The sequence below is a fragment of the Aptenodytes patagonicus genome, chromosome 6 (genome assembly GCF_965638725.1).
Source record: "Aptenodytes patagonicus chromosome 6, bAptPat1.pri.cur, whole genome shotgun sequence".
Lineage (NCBI taxonomy): Eukaryota > Metazoa > Chordata > Aves > Sphenisciformes > Spheniscidae > Aptenodytes > Aptenodytes patagonicus.
The window spans coordinates 23,142,385-23,165,837 of record NC_134954.1 but is presented as its reverse complement, the minus strand read 5'-3'; the positions used below and the strand labels follow the sequence as shown (position 1 = coordinate 23,165,837).

At 41.2% G+C, this 23,453-nt stretch overlaps 1 protein-coding gene across 1 annotated transcript in view; it reads left to right on the top strand.

Annotated features, from left to right (window-relative positions):
- GMPS (guanine monophosphate synthase) overlaps window positions 1-16,775 on the top strand; it is a 35,966-nt gene extending 19,191 nt beyond the window's left edge. The window contains exons 7-16 of the mRNA XM_076341486.1: window positions 256-421; window positions 1,951-2,102; window positions 2,752-2,925; window positions 4,534-4,639; window positions 5,697-5,812; window positions 6,767-6,892; window positions 8,055-8,170; window positions 9,865-9,995; window positions 11,631-11,803; window positions 13,402-16,775. Coding sequence (XP_076197601.1) covers window positions 256-421; window positions 1,951-2,102; window positions 2,752-2,925; window positions 4,534-4,639; window positions 5,697-5,812; window positions 6,767-6,892; window positions 8,055-8,170; window positions 9,865-9,995; window positions 11,631-11,803; window positions 13,402-13,503 — 1,362 coding nt within the window. The 3' untranslated portion in view covers window positions 13,504-16,775. The remainder of the gene's footprint in view (window positions 1-255; window positions 422-1,950; window positions 2,103-2,751; window positions 2,926-4,533; window positions 4,640-5,696; window positions 5,813-6,766; window positions 6,893-8,054; window positions 8,171-9,864; window positions 9,996-11,630; window positions 11,804-13,401) is intronic.
- The last annotated feature ends 6,678 nt before the right edge of the window (window positions 16,776-23,453 follow it).

The following is a 23,453-nucleotide window of genomic DNA, read 5'->3' as shown; positions in this document are numbered from 1 at the left end:
AGAAACACTGACACAGTTACTCAGGTTAATTTGAAAAACACAGAATTGTCACGATTTGGGTAAGACATGAAACAGGTTTTAGAAAGTTTGCACAATTGGGTCAATCCATTGTTTGACTTCTTGTTTTCTTCCACATCATTGACTGTAAGTCAGTAGTCTGTTCTGATCCTCAGTTGTATCTGAATTATTTGCTAACACTTTCCCCATAGACAGCTGACCAAATTTTGGTTTTTTTCTGTTTTTCCTCATCCTTAGGTTTTACTCAGTGGTGGTGTGGACTCAACAGTGTGTACTGCTCTCCTGAACCGAGCTTTAAACCGAGATCAGGTCATAGCTGTACACATAGATAATGGATTTATGCGCAAAAGAGAGAGTCAGTCTGTGGAGGAGGCACTCAAAAAACTTGGGATTCAAGTTAAAGGTACCATAATTTTGTTAAATATGCCTGATACCACTAATGATATGGCCAGTCTCCTAAAATGTACGTTTAGTGTTTTGTTTCATTGATTTGAATTGATCTTCGCAGTTCTCAGACTTTAGTTACCAAAGCACGGTTGCTAATTTGGGACAACCTAGGCCTATTCACAAAATTTCAAACCTAAAATATTAAGCCTTGCTTATTTGATTGGAGCATACAGTGAACTGACCCATCTCCTCAGTTGTTGAGATCTGCTGTCTGCTGTTGGGGCACAGCAAAGCAGTGGTATGTGCCGCAGTCACTGGTGCTCATTCACTTTTCTGCTGATGGTTGAGTAATCCTTTTCAGCTGCTGCAAAACTCATTTGGTTGCAGTTTTCTTCAGTAGCTTGGTTAACAGTCCTCCACTGGGGCTTTATTTCTTGTCCTGGTTCTCTTTCTTTTTAAACTGAGAGCTCATTTGGGTGATTGAATGGTATTATAGCCAAAATTTCGTTTTCAAGGCATTTGTTTTTTGCTCTCCTGGCTTCTAAATAGGTGCATTTTAGTTGTTTTTGGAGTAGCTTTGTTGAGAAGCAATACATTCCAAGAGAGCGGAAGGTACCTTGTCATGGCTGATGAGAAGGTTTTAGAGTTTTTTTTGGTACCTGAAGCACGAGGAATATGTTTGAGTTGTGCAAACAGTGAGAGCTGCTTTATACTGCCCAGCTGATTTATTTCATGAGTAATAGCTGCCTATTCCTGGGGCTGTGCGTAAGTACTGTTGTCAAGTGATTCTGTCGTGTTTTGGTCAGGAAGCGTGACATCAGGTGAGCAATAGTCCACTAGTCTGACAGTGTGAAACAGTGCAGGGAGCTTGCATGTTAGCATCTTGCAGATTGGGCTGCAATATCCTGATGCAGCAAAGTCTAAGCTTTGTTCTACACATATTTTTTTATTATTATTTTTACTTTTTTTAGTGGAAAATCTGTCTTATTCTTGTACTCTCTAGACCAATAAACCTGGGCTCTGGCACGCTGCCAGAGTAACAAATTGAGGGAATCCCTTTGCTGCAAATGCTCCTTCTGTAGGTCATGGAGTTCAGTGCTGGTAAAAGATGCCAAAGAGCCTCCTAGCTGATGTCTGCATTGAGAGCCTCTAAATTAAGAGGCATAATGTACCATGAGTAAATAGTGCATCATTTAATTTTGGTTGCAGAAAGGCCTTGGGGAAATACCGTCCTGTAAACTATTTAAATAAAGCGAGCAAATTATAATCTAAGAGGGGAAGCAAGAACTGAACTTTCACGCCGTTGCCTAGCCTCACAATATGAAAAAAAATTGCCCTCTAGAGTAGGTTAATAAGAGAGATAAAATTCTTCTGTTAGAATTAATTCTTGAGGTATTGAACAGCCCTATTTAATGCAGTTAATAGTCAAAGGACTGGAATGATTTTTATTTTCTTTTTTTAAAGCAATAGAGTGAAACTTTTTTTTTGAACCTTGCATAAAAATCTTTACTGGCTTTGCCAAAAAATTCCTGTAATTTCATGCAGTGGTGAATGCAGCTCATTCATTCTATAATGGTACAACAACTCTGCCCATCTCGGATGAGGACAGAACTCCACGTAAAAGAATTAGCAAGACCTTAAATATGACTACAAGTCCTGAAGAAAAAAGAAAAATTATTGGTGACACCTTTGTTAAGGTAATGTTTATAATTATTTGTTGGTTGTTTTGTTGTTTTTTTTTTAAATGATGATTTCTAGATACGTCTTCTACATCAGACTGTTTCCTTCTAAAGCACTGTGCACTCAGTGGCATCAGTAGTCTTACTAAGTTGTGGATGACCTAAGAAGCCATTGGTACGTTACCCTAAGCCTAAAACTTTTGGCAGTCAATCAATGGTCACAACATGGTTCACAAGCATTGTACTAGATCCACCATCATACTTAGATATACTATATTGGTTGGCCATTCATTTCTGTTGCATAAACTTCCATGTAGTGTTTTTTCACCAAATGGATGGGTAATGTGAATTGGGGCATTCTTCTGTTGCTTTGCTGAAGATGAGCCATTTTCCATCTGTCAGGAATTGGTGTTGGTGATGCAGGGAGAATATAACATTTAACAGGCAGTGATGTCCTTGTAGTCTGAAGATATTTTTCCATTTTCTGTTCAACAAAATACGGGGTTGTAAGGACTATTTCAGTAGTGGGCTAGTGTCATAATTAGTCTTCCTGTTTGTGCTTTTGCAGCTCAGTAGCAGTTGTTGGGCAATCCATTATCTTCCTTTTAGACCTTTGACAACCAAAAAGTATATCGGAACACTTTTCTTTTTTCTCTCCATCTTACAGATTGCTAATGAAGTTATTGGAGAAATGAATCTGAAACCTGAAGAGGTTTTTCTTGCTCAGGGTACCCTCAGACCTGATCTCATTGAAAGTGCTTCCCTTGTTGCAAGTGGCAAAGCTGAAGTAATCAAAACTCATCATAATGATACAGAGCTGATTCGAAAATTAAGAGAAGAGGTAAATGAAAATGAGGGTACTGGTGTATCCTTCTGGTTCTCACAGATGTAAAGCTGAGTATCAAAAATTAACAACTTCTATGTTTTGCTGGTATAACTGTCCCATGTTGATGGGACCCTATTCTGATGAGGCCCTTTAGATTCTATTGTAATATGTTGCAATTTGTAACACTTCTTTCTAGTTGCTACATTCCCAAATTAGTCAAAATTGTTTAAGTATTGTCTGGCATTGGATACTGAGGAAGATGTCAACAGATTGAACGTGGATTCATTCAGTGTGAACAATAGTGTTCTCAACTGAAAGCTGTTTCCTCACTCTTTTACTTTTTAACCCTCAAAACAAACCTGCATCCTAGTAAGGAAGCAGAGCAATACCAAATGCCTTTAACGGGAGAGTAGTTTAAGACTTCTCAGATAACGTTATTCTGGTTCAGTTGGAATTCATGATGTAATGGGTCACTTATTCCTTCTGTTGTATCTTGTTCTGGACACTAGTCAATGGGTAGCCTTTAGGTACTGATAGTACAGATCTGGCACATTATGGATTCTGGCAAGAGCGGTGACAGTGCTTTAGTGAAAAGATCAGCTCCTGTTGAGAGAGAGGGCCAAAATTCTCCTTCTCTAAAATCTCTAGTAACATTCAGCACTGCAAGCATAGTGTTCTCCTCTCTATTGAGAGAGCATGAGAATAATACATTTAAATGGGTTGAAATCTAGGGATAGCTCCTTCAGGTACCTACAGGGATGAGTTCTTTCTGTTCTTATGCAGCTTCTGCATGACGTTACTAGTAACCTGATCAGCTATCTGCCAGCAGTATGCTGGTGGCACACAATCTGTTTGCCAGTTGTCAATTTAAGAACCCACAAATCTTTCTGAAATGGCACAACATGGACATCTATGGATAACAACCAGAGGGTTGAAGATGATATGAACACAGGAGGTTGAACTTTCTGAAGATAAGCAGCCCAAGTCCTGTCCCTTTGATTGCACTCCCAATTGGTCTGTTTACTCCAAAGTCCAGAAAAGCTTTTTGAATACCTTTCTTGTGCAGAGCTCTTAACTATTAGCATATGAAGCAAATGTAGGAGACTGCCCTGTTTTGCCTTTTCTGACATTAGAATGGTAAGTTCTCTAATTGTCTCGTGTTGATTCTTTCTTATAATACATCACGTAATAACCCTGTTGGAAAGTGCTCAGTTATTAGTAAGTGCTCAACCATAGGAGAGGAAGTAACCATTACTGACCCACACTTCTAATACTGTACAAAGTATTTTTCAAGGCTTTTAGATTGATTTGAACAGCTAGGCAAGAGGAGAAAGGTCTGAATTTCTGCAGACAGTCAGAGCAGGCTTGACCTACAGCTATATCTACACTGATTGAATCATTGATACTTCTGGCACAAACTTAAACTTCCTTGTCTTAGCGTCTGTCCTGCAACTGTTTTCACAAAGCCTACATTCACATGTACTTTTCTTTCCAGTGTTTATGCAAGTGTTGGCAGCTGATGCTGTGAAAAGCTGGCCAATTTGACTGCCATAACCTAAACATTTGAGGCTTTTTGTTTGAATATGTAAGCTGAAGTGTAAATTGTGCTCTCTGTTTTTTAAGGGTAAAGTAATAGAACCGCTGAAAGACTTTCACAAAGATGAAGTGCGAGTGCTAGGGAGAGAACTTGGTCTTCCTGAAGAGCTGGTTTCGAGGCATCCCTTCCCAGGTATGAGAGTTGGTCTGTGCTACTTAGTGAAGGGCTATGGATCACATCAGTATTGTTTAGAATATACTTAACCTGTAGAATAAATTTATGTTGGAGCATAAAACTTACCTCTAAACAGGAAAAAAATTGATGGATTTATTAGTTTTTACTTAAGGAGGATCTTTTTTCAGGAAAAGAACATTTGAGAGCAGCTTTATTATGTATAGTGATTAAAGGAAAAGTTTTATAATTGAGTTTGCTTTTAGCTGTATTTGTTTCTTTTTATTTGTATAAGCCAAAGCAAGAATTATCAGTGAAGTGCAGCTGAATGCTGCCTGAGCTGTCAAATGTATCTTTCTTGAAATAATGGCCTGTATCTGCCTGCCTTTCTAAGGGGCATTTGCTGTTTTGGAAATGATTGCATGGAAAATAACAACAGTTCTCCACCAGAAAACATCAAAGTATATAATATAGCAAAGCCCATGTGCTTTTAAGGGGGTTATGCTTTTCTGTCCAGGTGTTTTGCGATTGTCCTGCAGGGTGTGTAGTAGTCACTGGCAGAGGCTGTTGTGCTAATGTACCAGCATCATGTGAAATGCAAGAAGCTGTCTTTCTTCAAACATTTCCAGCAAATTACATGTGCTTTTGTATTAAGTAGCTAAAAGGTCAAATAGCCTTCAGGAGTCTTTAAAAACAATGGAGACTCAACTGTATGTTATAACCAACTCTTTCATCCCAGTTGCCTAGCAAAGGGAAGGAGGAGGTTCCTGTTCGCTTTGGCTTGCCATCTGCCACACTTCATCACCACTAACTGCTGCTTTAAACAACCATTCAATTTAAGGTGTAGGTAAATAATGCTTAAATATACCGAACAGAAATACTGTGTTATTGTTCCGGAATAAACTGCTTGTGTATTTTTTTTTGTCTTGTAGGGTGTTAAGACAATTGAAGTATAGGTACAATGGCAAAGCATGCTGTACTCAATGATTGACTGCTGTTCCAGATGCTGTCACGTTTTTAGATGAAAGTTGGCTTTCCTGTTATTTAGTATGATGTTTTTTTCAACTTTGCATTGCAGGTCCTGGTCTAGCAATAAGAGTGATATGTGCTGAAGAGCCTTATGTGTGCAAAGACTTTCCTGAAACAAACAACATTTTGAAAATAGTTGCAGATTTTTCTGCAAGTGTTAAGAAGGTAACAAAATTGCTAAATTCTAATATTCATAAAAGCAGTATGATCATTCCATAGTGGCCTGCAATGAGGTTTAAGCTGCTAAAAGTTTAAAACTACTTACTTCTGCTCTTCAAGGAGTAATGCATTCCAGTACAACTCACTTGAAGCCATTCAGTATAGTACAGTAGAATTTTTTTGTACCATGACTGGTGCAAGTGTTATGCAATTTCTGGAAAATGGAAGTTTATATATCTTTCAAATAGTAAATAAATTTTGTTTTAGTCAAACTTTGTGCAGATGAGGATTTCTGGGGATTTTTCCTTCCCTGAAATAATTGTAGCTTTCTAGATTTGCATGCCCTATCAATCATTGTCTAAAGGAAAGTGCAGGAGCGAGGAACTAGTGCTTGCCAAATGTCCTGAACAGAAACCTGAAGTTTTTAATCGATGATGTTTAAGTTCTCAATCTCTTAACTGTTATGACCTTCATGATTACTGTAAGCTCACTTGAACTAAAGTGCAGGGGGCTGGAAAGTCATTAGCAGAGGCCTGCTCTAAGTCGAAGTCTTAAGTTTGGAACGACTTCCAAAACACTGAAGGGGGGAGTATTTCCTTGAAAACTTGTTGAATTGCAGTGTAGTGTAACAGGATATTGCTTTGTTCTGTGTCTGAAATAAACAACAAAAATGGAAAGTGTAGCTTTGTGAAAGTGAGAATGAGCATAGGAAAAGAGCTTCACCTATGGCCTTGGAGAGCTTCAGGTTAAACTACATGCAGTCCAATCAAATAAAACTGCTTTTGCTAAAATTTAGTTGTTAAATGAAAGATATTTTTTAAATAGTTCCAAGGGGTAAATGTGGACTAAATTTAAGCAATCAGCTACTTACAATGCAAATAAAATTATTATTTATAAGTTCTGTTTGCGTGCTTGGGGGCTTTATTTAATTAAAAATTATTTTTCTGCATCATCGCACAGCCACATACTTTGCTGCAAAGGGTCAAAGCGTGTACAACTGAAGAAGATCAGGAGAAACTGATGCAGATTACAAGCCTACATTCACTGAATGCCTTCTTGTTACCAATCAAAACTGTGGGAGTGCAGGTAAATGGATTCATTCCAGGGATGTTCTGAAAGCTGCCTCCTAGCAGTGTGGCAGGCTGCAGTGAAGCATAATGTCCCTGCTCATTGCAGAGGGGTTGAACTAGATGACCTTTAAAGGTCCCTTCCAACCCAGACTATTCCATGATTCTATGATAATAATGGCTGCTTTAAGATTAGGGGCTTGACTCAAGAACATAAACTTCAGGTGACTGTGATACCTATGTTATTGTCATTTGTCAGTGCTGGTATAGTGCAAAGGTGTCAAAACATCTGAATAGACACTTGAGTAAATGCCAGGTATTGTATTTGCGGATATCATTAAGGCTGAATAATGCTGGTCACTTATAGGCAGTTTCTTCGTGACTTCATAATCTTGTAGACTTCTGCTGTAATCCTGTTGCCCCCTTTAAGGCTGAGGAGTCCTAGGTCAAAAAAACCCTGCTTCCTACATTTGAACATGCTTGTTGCCCTTTCCTGTACTTTTTTGAATTGTACTACATCCTTATTCTTGTCAGGATATGGGAACACTTTAATCTCTGCAGTGACACAGTGTTTTCTTTCCTTTCACTCCTTTGCTAATGCCACCAGAATTTTTGTGGGCTGTCCTTTGTATTTGGTTTGTGTTTCTGTCACCAAACGCTGAGCTGCAATTCTCATGGAATTGCGTGCAGTAACTTGAAAGATTTCTTTACTGAGTAGTCATAGCTGTAAAGTACCTTTCTTTGCTTTATCAGTATTGAATTACATCTTTCATTGTCAGCTGCTTAATCTTGTGTGTCTCTTCTGTAACTCCGTGCAGTCAGCTTTTCTTACTATTTTAAATAGCATATCATCAGCAGATTTCTACGCTTCATCACAGGCTTTCTTCAGATGGTGCCATCAAAATAGCAATACACAATCAAACCTTATGCTCAAGACACCTTATATGAATCTTTCCATTCTGAAAATTTTCCTTTTATACGCTCTTGTTAGCTCACAAGAGGTCTGTTGTTCCGTATTTTCTCATTCACTTGGTGTATCTCAGCATACTGATTTCACCAGCTGAGTGTCTGCTAAATGTTGACACAAAGTATGGTCGTGTAACCCATGGGATGAATGGGAAAGTATTGTGAACTATTTTGGCAGCAAACTTCGTGTTCAATTTTTTTTTTTAAATTTATAGGGTGACTGTCGTTCATATAGCTATGTTTGTGGGATCTCTAGTAAAGATGCTCCACACTGGGAGTCTCTTACGTTTCTTGCCAGGCTCATACCACGCATGTGCCACAACATAAACAGGTAAGTGTTTTGAATTATTTTTATTTCTAATGATCTACTTAATGTATGGAAGTTTAGCATGCACAAGCATTCTCCTGTTTAATCTATGGTAGAATTTTTTTACATGTTGGACAGGAATATCATACAGAGATTATAAATACACAATAAATCAAAACATAGGTTTATTTCTGGAATTACTAGCTTGAAAAAGAAATTGATAGCTTATCTCCTAATTTTTTTAAGCACTTGATTAGACAACATCCAATGTAACTTATGCAAAATCTTTTTTGAAAGATTCCAAGCCTGTTGATGAGTTGTGATGTCATGCATTGTTTTTGTGCTTTGTGTCAGAAAGGGAATTTATGTGGGACTGTCAGTTCTAATGGCACATAGAAAAGCTCCAAAGCTGGGCAGTTTAATCTTAATTGAGCTCTGTTGTGAATATGCATTTTCTAGCTACTTGATGCCATAACTTTTCTAACACCTGAAGTTGCTTAGGTATTAAATCAGTTCTGGAGAATGCATATCCTCCTTGCCTGGCTGTAGACTTTCTGATGAAACTGCTTATAATTGCTTATAGCAAAACTTAATTTTGTCACATAAGTGACGCCTACTGAAAGAGGTATTATTCTTAAAGGCGAGATCTGGAATTGCAAGATACTTCTTTAAACTAAATGCAGAGGGAACAAAAGAAGGTATAAAATCAGGATTGCGTGTGCAATTTCGAAGTATGTGCTGGATTTACAGCATTGCTGTCATCTTTAAGCTCTTTTGGATTTAATATTACCCTCCTGAATATACCACATCTCTGGGAGTTCTGCTGTATCAGGGTATGTTTTCAGAATCTTTCATTGATGCTTAGGGACACTGAAGCTGGCAGTTTGAGGAGTGCACTGAAATAGTTGGTATTCTGCCCAGCTGTGCTTGCAGACTTTAAATTACAAAAATAGAGAACGTAAAGCTTGCATATTTTTCTGCTTTGGATTTTAGACAAGTATTCTTGGTTTGTATCTACAAACTCAAATAACTTGTGTGAATATGTCATAGTGAATCCTTGTATGTGGCCTGTCAGACAATATTATACTTTGCTCTTTGTTCTGCAACATACAAAACACAATGAATGAGATTAAAAAGATAAAGCTGATGTGACTGGTTTGAATTCAGAAGATATTTCATTACAGATGTAGTTAATGTAGATTTATAAATTGCAGTGTTAGTGCCCTGTGCTGAAAACACAGCTATTCATTTAACAATAAGGTTTCCTATTTAATGGTATTTTTGGTGGTTTCCTATTAGGAGAGAAGATAGAAATTGTAAGCATTTATTAAGTAGCTTTCTTAGAATAATCTTAACTTTTACTGACATCGAAGTAAAATTGAAAAAAAACATCCTTTGTGATATCACTGAGTTAGTATTTCTGTTTTTTTTCAAAGGATTATTCTCTTGAATAAGTAATATTGGGGCTATTGCTAGTCTCTAGCAAACCAAAATAAATTAGTATGTTTGACTTCCAAAGCTAGCAAGCATGTCATGTTTATAGAATATATGCATGAAGTTATATTAAACTCTAGTTAGTAGCTAAGGAGCAAAATCAAATATTATGCTTTTTTCCCTAGTTTTATGTTCTCACTGCAATACTAAAGATGCAGTCTTTAGGCAATCTGTTTTATTCCATGTATACAAAATGTTTTTCTATCATCCTGTTTGTTTTCCAGGGTTGTGTACGTGTTTGGTCCACCAGTCAAAGAACCTCCTACAGATGTCACCCCCACTTTCCTGACAACAGGAGTCCTCAGCACTTTACGTCAAGCTGATTTTGAGGCTCACAATATTCTCAGGGAGTCTGGTAGGTACTTCACCTTATCCCATGGATTAGACTTTTGTTTCAAGATCCCTGCAAACCTAACTGAGTATAGTTATAGTGGTACTGTCAAAATCTACAAGTTTCTTGATTATCTCCAAAGAAGAGATAAATTAATGGGATGACAGGCAAGAGTCAGACTTTTCAGACTTTTCTGAAAGTTGTAGAAGCTGATAGCTAAAGGACAGGAATTACTAGCCTTTCTGTTAGCAGAATTAATTTTAGGGGATTTTGGGGCACTGAGGCTTGCCTCTGACATGTCATGAAGCTCTGAGGCGTGGTGCTTCACTGCAGTGCAAACTTCTGCAAAAAGTACTGTTAGCCAGCTGAAAAGTCAACCGAATTACTTATCTTTGATCTCAGTCATCAGTATTCACCTGAAGTAAATAAACTGTATAAAGAAACTTGACATAGGTTCTAAATCATGGGGGGGGGGTTGTGGAAAGAAGGGAGCCCAAATACTAAGTTTCTAATGGTGATGATGCTCACTACCTGTGGTGGTTTCATATTTCTTAACTTAAAGTGAAAGCCATATTTGTAAACACAACTACTTCAGCCTAGCAGACAGTAATACTTCAAACCCTTCACATCCAGGGAGCATTCAATACCCTGTGATATGGTACACAGGCAGAGTCTGGGAATATAGTAGTTCTGAGGTTCAGTTTTGTTTGCATTTTTTTTACTTAATTACATTTGAAGATGCGATATGTGTGGGAAGCAGTTCATCAGACTTGCCTATATTTTGTATAAATTCCAAGTTACAAAGGATATCTCTCTTTGAAAATACATACTCTGTTTGCAAGGCTGTCTTACCATAATTTGTACAAAAAAATAGCCTCAAAAGGCTGAGGATAACAGTCAATTGTGTTTGTAAAACTGTAGATGTGTCTCGCTAACTTTTGGTGACAGTTGGCTTTGTGTGAATGAATTGCTCCCAAAAATAAGACTTGAATTATTTAGTGAAAAAGGCTTCTTGTACCAAGAGCTCAAGCCGGTGCAAGCAGAGAGTGAGAGCCTGTGTAGTGTTAGATTGGCTCTGCAGGCTGCCATGCACCTGAATCTCAAACTTTCAGATCATTTAAACAGTGAAATTAGGGGGTCTGTGTATTGGCTTTCAGAAGGAGATACTTAAAAAAAAAAAAAAGGGAGAGATGATTGTCTGGAGTTACCTATCAACCACCAGCAACAGGGATACTTAAGAGCTTTCTTTTAAGTATGTCAAAGACACAGAGATACTTGTGAATGGCTCTTCACTGGGCTTGATATGGGGATAGATAAAACCCCATGGTTGTTATGTGGGAAGGAAAGTAGATTTTAAATTGCATTCACAGCAAATTACAGGGATAACAGAGACTATCTGGTTTTGTTCTGCATGCCTGCAAATGCTGAAGATTATTTCAAGTGGCAATTTGAGTAGTTTTAGTGTATGCACCACTAATTACATAATTGTATAATGAGCGTGATCTTCTGTAGTGTGGTAGCAGTAGCAAAAAGATCCCAGAAGATGTAAATGTAGTTCCTAGTATATAGTTTGAAGTATGTGTGGGAAATTCTGTAAAACTTTTCACGTTTGTGTCTTTAAACCAAATTAAAGCAGTTTGTACTGCTATTTTTCTGAAGGTTATGCCGGAAAAATTAGCCAGATGCCAATAATACTCACACCATTGCATTTTGATCGGGACCCCCTACAGAAACAACCTTCCTGTCAAAGATCTGTGGTTATTCGAACTTTTATTACAAGTGATTTTATGACTGGTATTGCAGCAACTCCTGGTAATGAGGTTCCAGAAGAGGTAATACGTGTTTTCAAGTTTCTTTTCAACATGAGCTAGTACTGTAGATGAGCTAGTACTGTAGATGACTCATTTTGACTTTCTTCCCTCTCTCTTGATTGCTTGCCTTGACTTTGATTTTGTTGCAATTTTTTGTCTCTTTCACAGTATTCATTAGGAAGAATATGGTGGTGTTTTGGGGAAAAAAATGTATCAAAATGAGAAGCTGGCAGATGGGTATGACAAACTTAAAGGCTTTCCGGCAGAGTTGAGCCAAAAATACCATTAATTAAAAAAAGAATACCCCAACCATTCCTGGGATTTTGAAATTAATTTTTTGCATTAGTGATTGGAAATGACCTGGCTTACAGAGTTGCCCTTGATTGCCACTTCTGATTTTACTGGAACCTGCTGTCTAACATCTCGGTGTGCTGTTTTCTATTTAGGTCACTAAAAGGATTTAGGAGTCAAGTTCAGGCATATTTTTCTGGGAAATTTTATCCATGTCCAGTTTCAAGTACTTTGTGTCTCTGGGAATGTAGTGTAGACGAAGAACAGGACTGACTTTTTTTTTAACATACTTTAAAAGCATATAGGCATTGTTTAGTAATTGTATGTAACTGAAGTCTTCTATTTTAAGGCAGCCTCTCCATTTAAAAAGAAATGATTCAAGATTAAGTTACCATGTAAACTATTCCATGACATAAAATGAGGATTCATTTGACCTTGAAGTTTGTGTTTAAAAAAACCCAAACAAACAAGCACAAAACAACCAAACACCACAAAACCCACAACCAAATCCCCCTCCCCCTGCCTTCTTCAAACCCACTTTAAGGCTAGGTAATAATGTGGTAACAAAACAGTAGAGGTTGTGAAAAATACCTGTGTTTATGGGGAAAAGAATCATATTTGATTAAAAATTTTCTGTGTTTTTCCATGGAGAGCAATGCATTGTTTAATTTATGCTTGCACTGTAAAACAGCATGTTATGTAAGTGGCATTGCTACGAACTGTGGGATTTTTAAGGAAGCTGAATTTCTAAGGATCAGCAGATTCTCATCTAGAATACTTTTGTTAACATGAATTGATTGTGAACTCTGGAGAATAACTCTCCATGGAAACTCTTCCCTTTGGATGCCACTTTCTGTTTTGTTTTTTTTACCTTTAGAGCTCCCTTTTTTGTTTTGAAAGGGGTTTCACTCAGGCTGTTGCTTTGTGTTTGATGGTTCAGCTGGAGATGATGGTCTGAGAAAAGTCTGAAAATGATTGATAATAACACAACAGTGTATGTTCCTGCTGAACTCTCAAGAAATAGTTTTGAAGCTGAAGAGCTGCTGCCTTGAGGGAAGTGTATTGCAATCGACACCCTGGTTTAGTATCAGTGACAAAAATCAGCAAGTTCCAAATGTAACTGCAGATATCATGAAGCTAGAGGTTTTCTTTAAGTTGATTTTATTTCTTAATTGGTGGTAATATACTTATAGCTATAGGCTCTTTCTCTCTTGTGTATAACAGAATTAGTGTGAACAAAGTCTTCCTTTTTTAAGCTTTTCTCAAGATAGTTTTCATCAGGTCTGTTTTACATGATTTCTTCTGATTTTTTTTTTTCTCTGCAATAGGTTGTGTTAAAAATGGTGGCAGAGATTAAGAAGATTCCTGGCATTTCTCGGGTGATGTATGACTTGACATCAAAGCCACCAGGAACTACGGAGTGGGAGTAATTAACTTTTTTCTATTAAAGTACTGTGTGCAGTCTAAATCATATCAGAAACCATTCCCAGTGTTGACATGCAGTACTGTGAAAGAGTGACTGGAGCTGCTACATCGCATCAGATTCCTCTCCTGGAGCATAAATCTGCAGTTAAGAGCTATGCTGGGGATAATAACTAAGTGGGGCTGAGGATTTGTACGGGTAAATAATCATGGCAGCATTGCCGGTGCGCAGACAGATTCCTATTGCTTTTGCCTTTGTCTTACCGATTCTTCCTGTTTTCATGTGTTCTGTTGTTAACTGTCATTTCAATGTCTCTTTGTTTTTGTACACTGTGTAAAAAGAGACAGTTTATTTACTTCTACCAAAAGCATTGTTACAGCCTAAAAATGTAAAATGAATTCTTTGTGACCAACTGCTTTTGAACGGATTTATTATAAATAAATATTTTGCCAAATGGAGTAGTTGATACTGTTGAGTTGTGGAATTACTGTGTATCTGTTGTATACTGTTAAGCTTGTTATATATCGTTTGATGTGTTAGCCCATGGCAATAATGTTGAGCTCCAAGAGAGTAATGCTAAAATATTATTAAATGACCTGTCTGTCTTTCTGTACTCGCTCCCTCTTGCATTGCTCAGTAGGTGTGCGTTTTGGTAACAGACGTGTATATGCAGGCTAATCTTTAGTATACACTTACTGCATGTATGCATATGTCAAATTCCAGACAGTGAAGTATCTTTGTGTGCTTCTGGGGACTCCAATAGAAGCATAAAAATGGGAGTGAAGTTTGGAAAGCTGTTGCACCAGAGCTACTGGATCTGCAAATCCCGTTTCTGTCCTCAGATGCTCACGCAACAGTCCCTTCGCAGCCTGCTGCTGATGTGCTTTTGTTATACTTGATGACAGTTTATTTTCTACACATTTGCTTTTACAGGATTTTTTTTTTGTATGTATTGTACTTAGCTTGATCTTTAAGATCATTATAGTTGTTAGTGTGGAGTCATGGTATTGGAGTTGACTTATCCAATCCATATAGATCCCTTCCGTCATTTGTATTCTACTGTTTATGTAGTTAAGTAAGCAATAATTTGGGAGATGGTTACATTGGACACCTGTGCTTTTCTGATGTATTGAGGCAAAGCTATTTCCATCCACCTGAGAACTTTGAGCATGTGCTGCGATTGCTGTCTGTGGAAGTAACAGTTAAATTCTGACCTGAGCAGCTTGCTGGGTGCCTGCCGGGTACTTCCACCGGTGGAACCGTAACCATGTATCCAGGCTTATCCCTCTTACCCTTTTTTTTTTTAATTTAAGAAGTTGCATTTCATTCAGCTGCAAGATTACCATAGTATTATGGGGGTGAAATACTTGTTTTAAACTGTTCAGTAACATGGAGTATTTCATGGCTGTAGCTACTTATATTTCCACTTGCATAGATTTGTGAACTGGAATAATGGTTGAAAGTGTTTGTTCTATATTCTTTTGATTGCACACATTTTCCTGTTGTTCTTACATTTGCTGCCTACGCATTATGGAAATTTAGTTTAATTTCTGCTTATAGGAAATGGCTAATGTGTAAATTTATTCTTTTGCCTGTGTCACTGAGCGGTGGTTTTTTGCTTGGGGAAGGAGATGGCGTGTTACAGCCCTCTGCTCTTCGAAACCCTTTGGGGACACAGGCGTGCAGGAGAGCAGCAGACCAGTGGCCAAGACAACTGCCTCCCCCTCGCGGCCCTGCTCCTAGCAGGTTCTGTAGCCTGGGCAAATTGGTCTTAATCGATGTCTCAGTTGCCTCCTTTATAAAATGGGGGTAGTAATTCTCGCCCACATCCACCATAACCTCTTTGAGCCCTTTGGATGAGCTTTTGGTGATGTAAGTGAAGTATTATCAATACGAATGTTCTATTACTGGACTGACCTGTAAGAGCTGTTGGTCAAAACCACTGCAAATCAGTGTTTGCTGTGGCAGAATCTATTATAGGATGGGTTCTGTTGAAAACAAATTTTCTTTGTAGCTTATCTCAAAAGAAAGCTCCCCAATGAAATTATGGCTTTAGAGTACATTTTAACTTTTTGTCAGAAAAAGTTGAGGATAGTTGTTTTCATTACTGTGTTGGTATCTCGGACGTAAAAGGTGCAATGACAAGAAATGAATCTTTTTGGTGTGATACAGAAATCCTTCAGACTTTTAATGCTATAGCAGTTGTTGCTTATTGTAAGTAGGCTTGCTCTTGCTGCTGCCGCTGCCAGTTTGTGTTACCTTGACAGCAAATAGGCAAAGCAGAAGGGATTACTAAAAAGTAACGCAAAGACTATAGGAATTATTAAAAAGTAATGAATGCAAAGAATATAGGAACTACTAAAAAGTAATGCAAAGAATATAGAGCACCTCTTAAACCCAAACCTTTCTCAGTTTTGACTGAGACGCTTACTTGGTCTCCGTGTAAATAAATCTGCAGTATATAGTCCCATAGTTACGATGTAACTCACAAGAAAACTTGCGTGGTGATGGTGATGCCCATTGGGTTGGGGGTTACCGTAACTGTTGTACCTCTGGACCACAAACTTGCAGCATACTTGGACATAAATCTTTTATTCATTGCATGTTGCACACTGGGAAGTCCTTCTTTGAGTTGCATCTGAACTATAGGTACGATGTATACCTGTATTCTATGTGTATACTGAAGTTTGACATACACTTTCACCATCTTTTAATCACGTGGGTTGCTTTCATGTCTCTAATGAAATGGAGCTTGACAGCAATTCCTGTGCTCATTAGGAAGATACTTTGGTTTTGGGTTTTTTTAAGCCAGAAAGTTGAATATTGAAAATTTTAGGCATAAACTATTGCACTATAATCAAAATGTCTTATCAAAATGAAATTTGTGATCTCTAGCTCTCTTCCCCCTGTTTGACACCTGTGCCATGCATTGTAGACATGGTGGGTTGTTCTTAGGAAAGTTGGTGTTATCCCAGCGGTTCTTGAGTGTTTTTATGGAATCCATGTGTATCGGACAGCCAGAAGTGGAGAGAAACATAATACTCTGTTCACATTTCTTTAAAAAAAATATATATCTAGCACCTAGTTTACGAACTAATAACTGTAGCTGCCCTGTTCAATTGTTCACCTCGAGTCTTCAGTAAAACATGTCAGCAATTAGAGGAATTTGTATTGGGGGCATTCCCCATCATTCTCAATTTTTAACATTTTTCTGCTTGTGAAATGATAAAGTACTGTGAGCCTTAATTTTTATCCACAAATAAAAATATTATGTTTGAATATGGGTGTGACTTATTTTTTAGGGCTTACATGTAGAAAACTACATTATAAATGGACTGTCCATTTTGGGTTGAAAAAGCTGTTTTGTGGCAGTTGTGCTTTCTGGCTGCAGACCATCCTGGGGTAAGGAGACATCCCTGCCGGGGCATGGCTGTCCCTTGCTGTGTCACAGCACAGGACACCCTGCTGCAGAGGAACAGGGTACTGCGTGGTACTTGCCTCGTGCGTGCTTTTGTACTGTGATACGCTATGGCAAATGTAATTTCTTCCTAAAAACATGTATAGAGCTTTTTCTAGGGCTCTGTTCTAGCAGCCCTGTTAATTAACCTAACCTGGTGATGCCCATGTGGACTAGGACAGGCTGCTCTGTCCCTCAGGGTGCTGGTGGCCTGCAGTGTCCTAGTGGGGAAACTCCCCCAGCACCTCATTGCATTGGGGTTGCAGTTAGTTTTGTGGCAGATGTCTGCTGCTGGTGTTTAATTGTTTTCAGCAGTAGGTCACAGTTTCAATACTGCATGCAAATTTCCCCTCTAAACAGAAAAAGGCAGCTGAGGTAAGAGTTATGAACAAAACCTTCAGGTGCAGCCATAAAGAGCTGCTGTCATCTGCAGGAGAGAGTGAGTGGGCACTAGTCGTTTATCTTGCTTGAAGATCCTTTCTTGCAATGCACAAGCTACACTCTGAAATCAAAGTGAACAAACCTGACAGCCATGATTTCAGTATAAATGATTTGGCCTTAAGCGCTGCGGTGGTTCTGGCTCCGGGGGCTTGGGGGCACCGTGGGACTAGGGTTTGATTGACCCACTGCTAATGATCATCTCCCTGATCTGTGATGTAAATAAACTCTTATCCCCCAAAGAGTGCAATAGCAAGTTGTTCTCATCCAGATCCTCTGGCAGTATTTCTGAGGGGCTGCAGTGCTGCCGGCAGCCCTCTGCTCCATCTCCTGTTGTGCCTTGGCAGCTGGAGCTGCAGCAGTCGCCCCACGCTTGGGACCCATGTACCTCACAGAGACTGCAGGGCTTTGCTTTTTTGGAGGGATTGTCTTCCTGTAGGGAGTCTTCAAAACAAATGTCGTTTTACATGTTTTTCTTCCATAGCTCAGTAGTGATGGAGACTCTGGGGCAAAACTCTGTGCAGTTTCCAGCCTTTCAGGAGAGCATTAAGGGATTTCAGAGAGAAGCAGCGGGAAGAATCCAATGTAAAGATGGCATGCAAGTCTTGACTGAGCATCACCCCGAAGCGCTTTGGGAGCTGGGGATGCAGCAGGGGTGGTTTTGAGCAAGGGGACGGCTGCACGATTGGGCTCATTGGGGAGCACGGGGCTGTGGGTGGCAGGGAGCAGGGATGCTTCTCAGGCCTCTCCTCCCAGTTCCCGGCAGCAGGGCCAGCGGTGTGACCAGCGCATCCCACCGGCTCTGGGTGCAGCCCCATGTCCACCTAGGGAGCATGGAGGTGCTCAGGGTTTGTGTTGTAAGAACAAGCAAGTTAGTGGGAGCAACCTCTCACAGCGTGAAAGCAGCTGCGACAGAATGGTTGCAGAAATGAAGCCAGAATGTTTTTCACAAAATTGCAATTTTCCATAAAAGCTTTTTCAGAAACTTCACAAAATGAAAAGGAATTTGTATTACTGGATTTTTTGTTGTAGATTTGGAAGAAGTTTGTTTACCTTTTCAGCACAGGCTGTTCCTGCAATACTGCACGCTGCAGCATGGTACCCTCTATGTCATGTTGGAGTTTCCCCTGATTCCATTTCCTCAGTTAAAAATACTTAAATTAGTTTTCTAGTGATGTTGTATCAGTTAAGTTACTTTAAATAGCAGGGCACCTATTTCTGGGACTGCTGTTCTTGCCCTGTGCTGGCTTTATTTAAAGGAATCCTTATTCTTCTATCCCTCTCGCTTCACCTTAGTCCAGTAATGATCTTTCTAACAGAACAAAAAGCTTCTATCTTAAAATGTTTCTGCTGTATTTTACAGTGAACACAGCTCCAAGGCGAGGTTTATAACTTTGAATCTGAGGTTGGCTTAGTCGCTGCGCAGTGCCAGCTGCAGCTCGGCCGTCAGGCATCGCCCGGGCTGGGGCCGGGGTTCTCTGCTGCTTGGATGTGCTGCTGCAGTTCCCCAGCACTTGCTGTGGGGCTGCTCTCATTTCAGGCTTATTTCCTTGCTGAATTAGAAACTGATTGCAAAGAGGCTATTGTGCAATGATGTAATAGCTGTTTGCAACTGACTTTAATGAGATCCAGGCCATTAACCCACTTGGCTAACATGTAAATGTGAAGAAAGCCATACATAAAGGAGTAAAGTGGGATTGTGAAGCACAGTGTCACAGCTAGACTATTTCCATGTCTCTACCTAAAGATCAGATCAAGAGACCCCTGCGACTCTTCCTTCTAAAATTTCATTTCCCATTGAATTTCTTGCATCTCATCACAGACAAGATCTTGAGACAAAGTGCTCTTGCTGTCCCAAGGATAATCGTTTCCATGGAAGTGCAGTGCCGGGAGGTGAACTGCATCTCATCAAAGGGAGTGGATTATTTCTGTTTCTTTAATTGCCTGAACATGAACTGCAGAAAACTGAACCAGTGCTGTAACTTAATTACTGCATTATAAAATGGAATAGTTTTAACATTTGAATGAGTTGGCTGGCTTTTGCACTGTTGATTCCTTTACAGTTTTGCTTGCACTGGTTTTGAAGATAGCAAAGGTAGTCCTTAAAAATGACATCCTAAACTCAAAGGTCAGGCAGATAAAAAACCCAGACAAACCCACCCCAAAGCGGGGTGCGTAACCGCACACAGAAATGTTGATTTTGTTCCCATAAGCATCACGGAGGAACCAGGCGTCCGGTGGGAATTCTGCTAGGAAATATTTCCAGGCTCATTAAAAACTTTCATTAGTGAGGGGATAAACCCCCACTACAACCACCTCCATGCCACATGGGCTCCCAGGGACTGTCACCCCCCCTGCCCCCCGTGGGCACACAGGGAGTGGGCTGCGAGCACGGGGGCACGCTGCCCTGTCCTTTGGAGAGCTGCGGTGCTGGCAGAGCTGTCGAGGCTACATGGGGGAGCCCAGACACAAAGCAGCTGGGTGGGACATTTCTCTTGCCCTAATCCTGTCGCTGCCTGTCTCCAGAGAAGCAAATCCCAGTGGCGGTGGATGACAGGGGGCTGGAACGGGAGGTCCTTAGCAGGGCTGCGCTTCCCACATCTTCAGCCTCGCCACCAGTGGCTTCAGAGGAAGGGTTGTAGGTTTCCCGCACGAGGGAGTGGGAATAATACAGATAATTCAATTTCCAGCGGTTGGTTTAGCTGTGGGGAGGCAGGGCATGCTTTAAGTGCTTCCCACATCACCATCGCAAGCTGCAACTATGTGGGGCTCTGCAAGCGCCCTCGCTTTGGGCTTGTTAGCTGCGCGTTGTGCCCTGTTACTCCCACAGGTTCCTTTTTTATGGATGTAATTGATTTAAATGTGCGTTCGCAAGCCCCCTTAGAGCTGGGATATTTTTCTTGTTGATTGTTCCCCAGAGTGGTTCGGAATACAAAGGCCAATATAAAGCTGCTTGCAGGATTTCTTCCTTTTAAAATGTTTTTTAGGGTGAAAAAAACATGGAAAAATGTTCTGGGGTAAGTGTAAGCTTCATGGACAGCCTGAGTTTGAATTGTGTGTTAATTAAGAGAAATGTTAACTAAAGAGAAACGGTTTCTGCTCCTTACAGGGTCTGGTAGCAGGTGACAAAGCTGAGGGGACATGCCTGGGGTGGGGTTGGGGACTGTCCCCCTGTGCGTGTCCCACTGGCTGCCCTGGGCCAAGCCCCTGGCCCCGCTGCTCCCCAGGGGGGGCAGGCTCGCCTTCTCTGCAGAAAAGGGTGTTTGCCAATGTATTTGTGCACACACTTTCTTTAATGAAGAAGAAATAATTCAAAGCTGCCATGCATAATTTAGCATGCTCTGACGTGGGCTGCCATCTGACTGTGGGCTTGCGGGGACCATGACCTGGCCACGGACACCGGAGTCCCTGCGCTGTTATTTCCCCGGTGGAAACCTGCAATGCCATAGGGGAAAGGGAAGCTCAGCGCGTTTGTCCGCCGTGGCCTCCCAGTCCTGCAGCTCTACCTGAGGTGGTGCTTAGCTCTTGTTCATGCAGCGCTCACACATCGGGTTTTATGCCCAGGACTTAATGTTCTTGTGCAGCTTTTATCCTTTGGGTCCACTTTAAGGTGTACCCTGGTGATTCAGTGCTGCTATTGCAGTTTGCTCCGTGGGTTAATTTTGTTACTGTTTGGACGAGGTGACATGCGACAAGTCGCTTATAAGTGCCCAGCTTATCTTTTCATGTCTGATCTGCCTGGGGCTTGCCCAGCTGTCCGGGTTTCTTGGCGTGGAGGTGGGATGCTGCTCAGGACATTGGGAATGCAGTGGGAATCAGAGGGTTTTTAGGGTTTTTAGAGAAAAAAAATGAGGTTTTCTTGATGACCGCAGCCCTGTGAGGGCTCTGGAGAGATGTCCACCTGCTCCTGTGGAACTCCAGACAGTCTCGGTAGCAGAGCTCAGTGGTGGACCAGGACTGAAGCAAATGCTGTACCTGTGCGACAGGGAGCTCGCTGCTCTGCGCCGAATTTTGCAGGGGAATGGGGGGAATGTCCCCGCTGTGCAAAGGGGGGTGGCTGCTGAGTGGGGACCTGGCACCACACACACACGGGTTTGAAGGTGGCTGAGTCAGGGTTTGGATTCAGGACAATCTTTTGTGCTTTGCGGAGCTGGAGTTTATTTTTAGTCACTTCTGTAGTGCTGATTGCCATGGTAATGCAATGGCATCATGTGGGTACTCCGATGGATGTGTTGGTTGTGCTGCTCTGGCAGCACCGGACCAGGAGGAGTAGGTGTGGGGACGAGGCTCCTGGCCATGGTTTTCGCGGGGGGGAGGTGGCAGCTCAATGTCCCATGTCTGGTCCATCCCATGGATTCGGCTTACAGTCAGAGCTGGGGCTCGCTGCCACCCCCGACTGGGGCTTTCCACCTCTGGAAACCAAAAACAATCACCCAAGCACACAAACCTGTCCAGGAAGAATTTTAAATGCATTCTTGGAGCATTAAAGCTGCTCAGCAGGGAATTAACTGCTCAAAACCTTGTCGACTAAAGCGGATCAGCCTTTTTGTCTGAAATTTATGCAGAAAAGTAAAGAACAACGTGGGTGGTTCTGCACCTTTTCGTACTGTTTGAAAGCAGATGCTGAACGATCAGGGGATCGTTCAAAGGCTGGTGCACGTGTCTAAGAGCAGAGCCAGGCACAACCTCCCTCGCCTGCCTGCCCTGGGCAGCCGCTTGCCTCTAGAAAGGTCTGAACGTCTGAATTCCCCTTGACCTTGGAAAATCTTCCCCCTTCTAATAACAGATTGCTTGATCACTAGTTGCTCTTGGTGCAATCCAGAGCAAACCCAGAAAAGCCACTCATCGGCGATCTCACTGAAGACTCAGCAAGGAGAAAAAAATATGTTAATTAAAATACCCAGGAATTTTTCTTTTTGTTTGGGTGTGATAGGATGGATATTTGGCTCCAAGATTATAGCTAAAAATTATTTTCTCTCAAATAAAAGGCTGAAGAGAGCCTAGTTCCACTTCAGTTTTTTAATTTCCTTAGATTGACTCACTTGAAGCTGAATGTGATCCTGTGCTCTCCGAGCTGCCCAGATCCCTTACGCCCTTCAAGGAGGTAGTTGGGAGCTTTCCAAGGGGCTGTCTTTGGGATTTATGGAGTCTGCTGCAACATGCGACTGCTCCACCTCCATTTCATGAAGAAATACAGCGCTTTTTACCCTCTGCCACTTTTAATTGCAGTGGTGTTTCAATCAGATGTAATAAATCTGGATGGAACAGAAACATAGCAATACTGCAGCAAATTGCAAGTGGCTGTAATTACCCACGGGCTGGCTGAGATGCCCTCCCCGGCACTGTCCCCGGGTGAGAGTGGGCATGGTGATAGCTGGGGCGGGCAGTCCCGCTCTCTGTCCTGTGCTGGTCAGCAAATGGATCAGAAATATGCAACACAGCAAGTTTTGGGTGTGGTGGCTTACCTGAGATCTTCTTGTCTGCAGGGGCTGGAGTTGCTCTCCCAGCGCATCAGCAGGGAATCTGTGGGCAGCCAGTGCCCAACAGTCACATAGTTCATCGCACGAGCTGGGCTTGCTCAGACTGCACGGGAGTGCCCATCCCTGGCTCTGCTAATGGCACCGGGTTTCTATCCTGTGCGATAAATCCAAGGGGAGGCAGTTCACCTCCTGCTCCCCCGCATGCCAGGGAAGATTTGCCAGCAGGTCTGAGAAACACAGAAAAACCAGATGCTCCTTCCCCAGGAGATACACCTGTAATGGTCTGCTCCCTGCTCCTGCTATGGGGGCAGGGCATCAAAACTTGAGGCCCTCCCACGAGCCTGGAGATGAAATGCTTTTGTGCACCCTGCCAGGGCGGGATATGTGGAAATACATTAATACTAGTTTCTGCTGTATTGGATGCTGAAATTTCTCTTTTAAACCCAAAGTATGTAGATATAGCTAATTCTCGGTTATGCAGTAATGCCTGAGATACAGCAACTTTCTCCTATTCCCCCCCCGAATGCTGTTCCTATGACCGTGCCCAGGCTCCTCACCCCGCGGGGGCCATGTCGGGGTGGC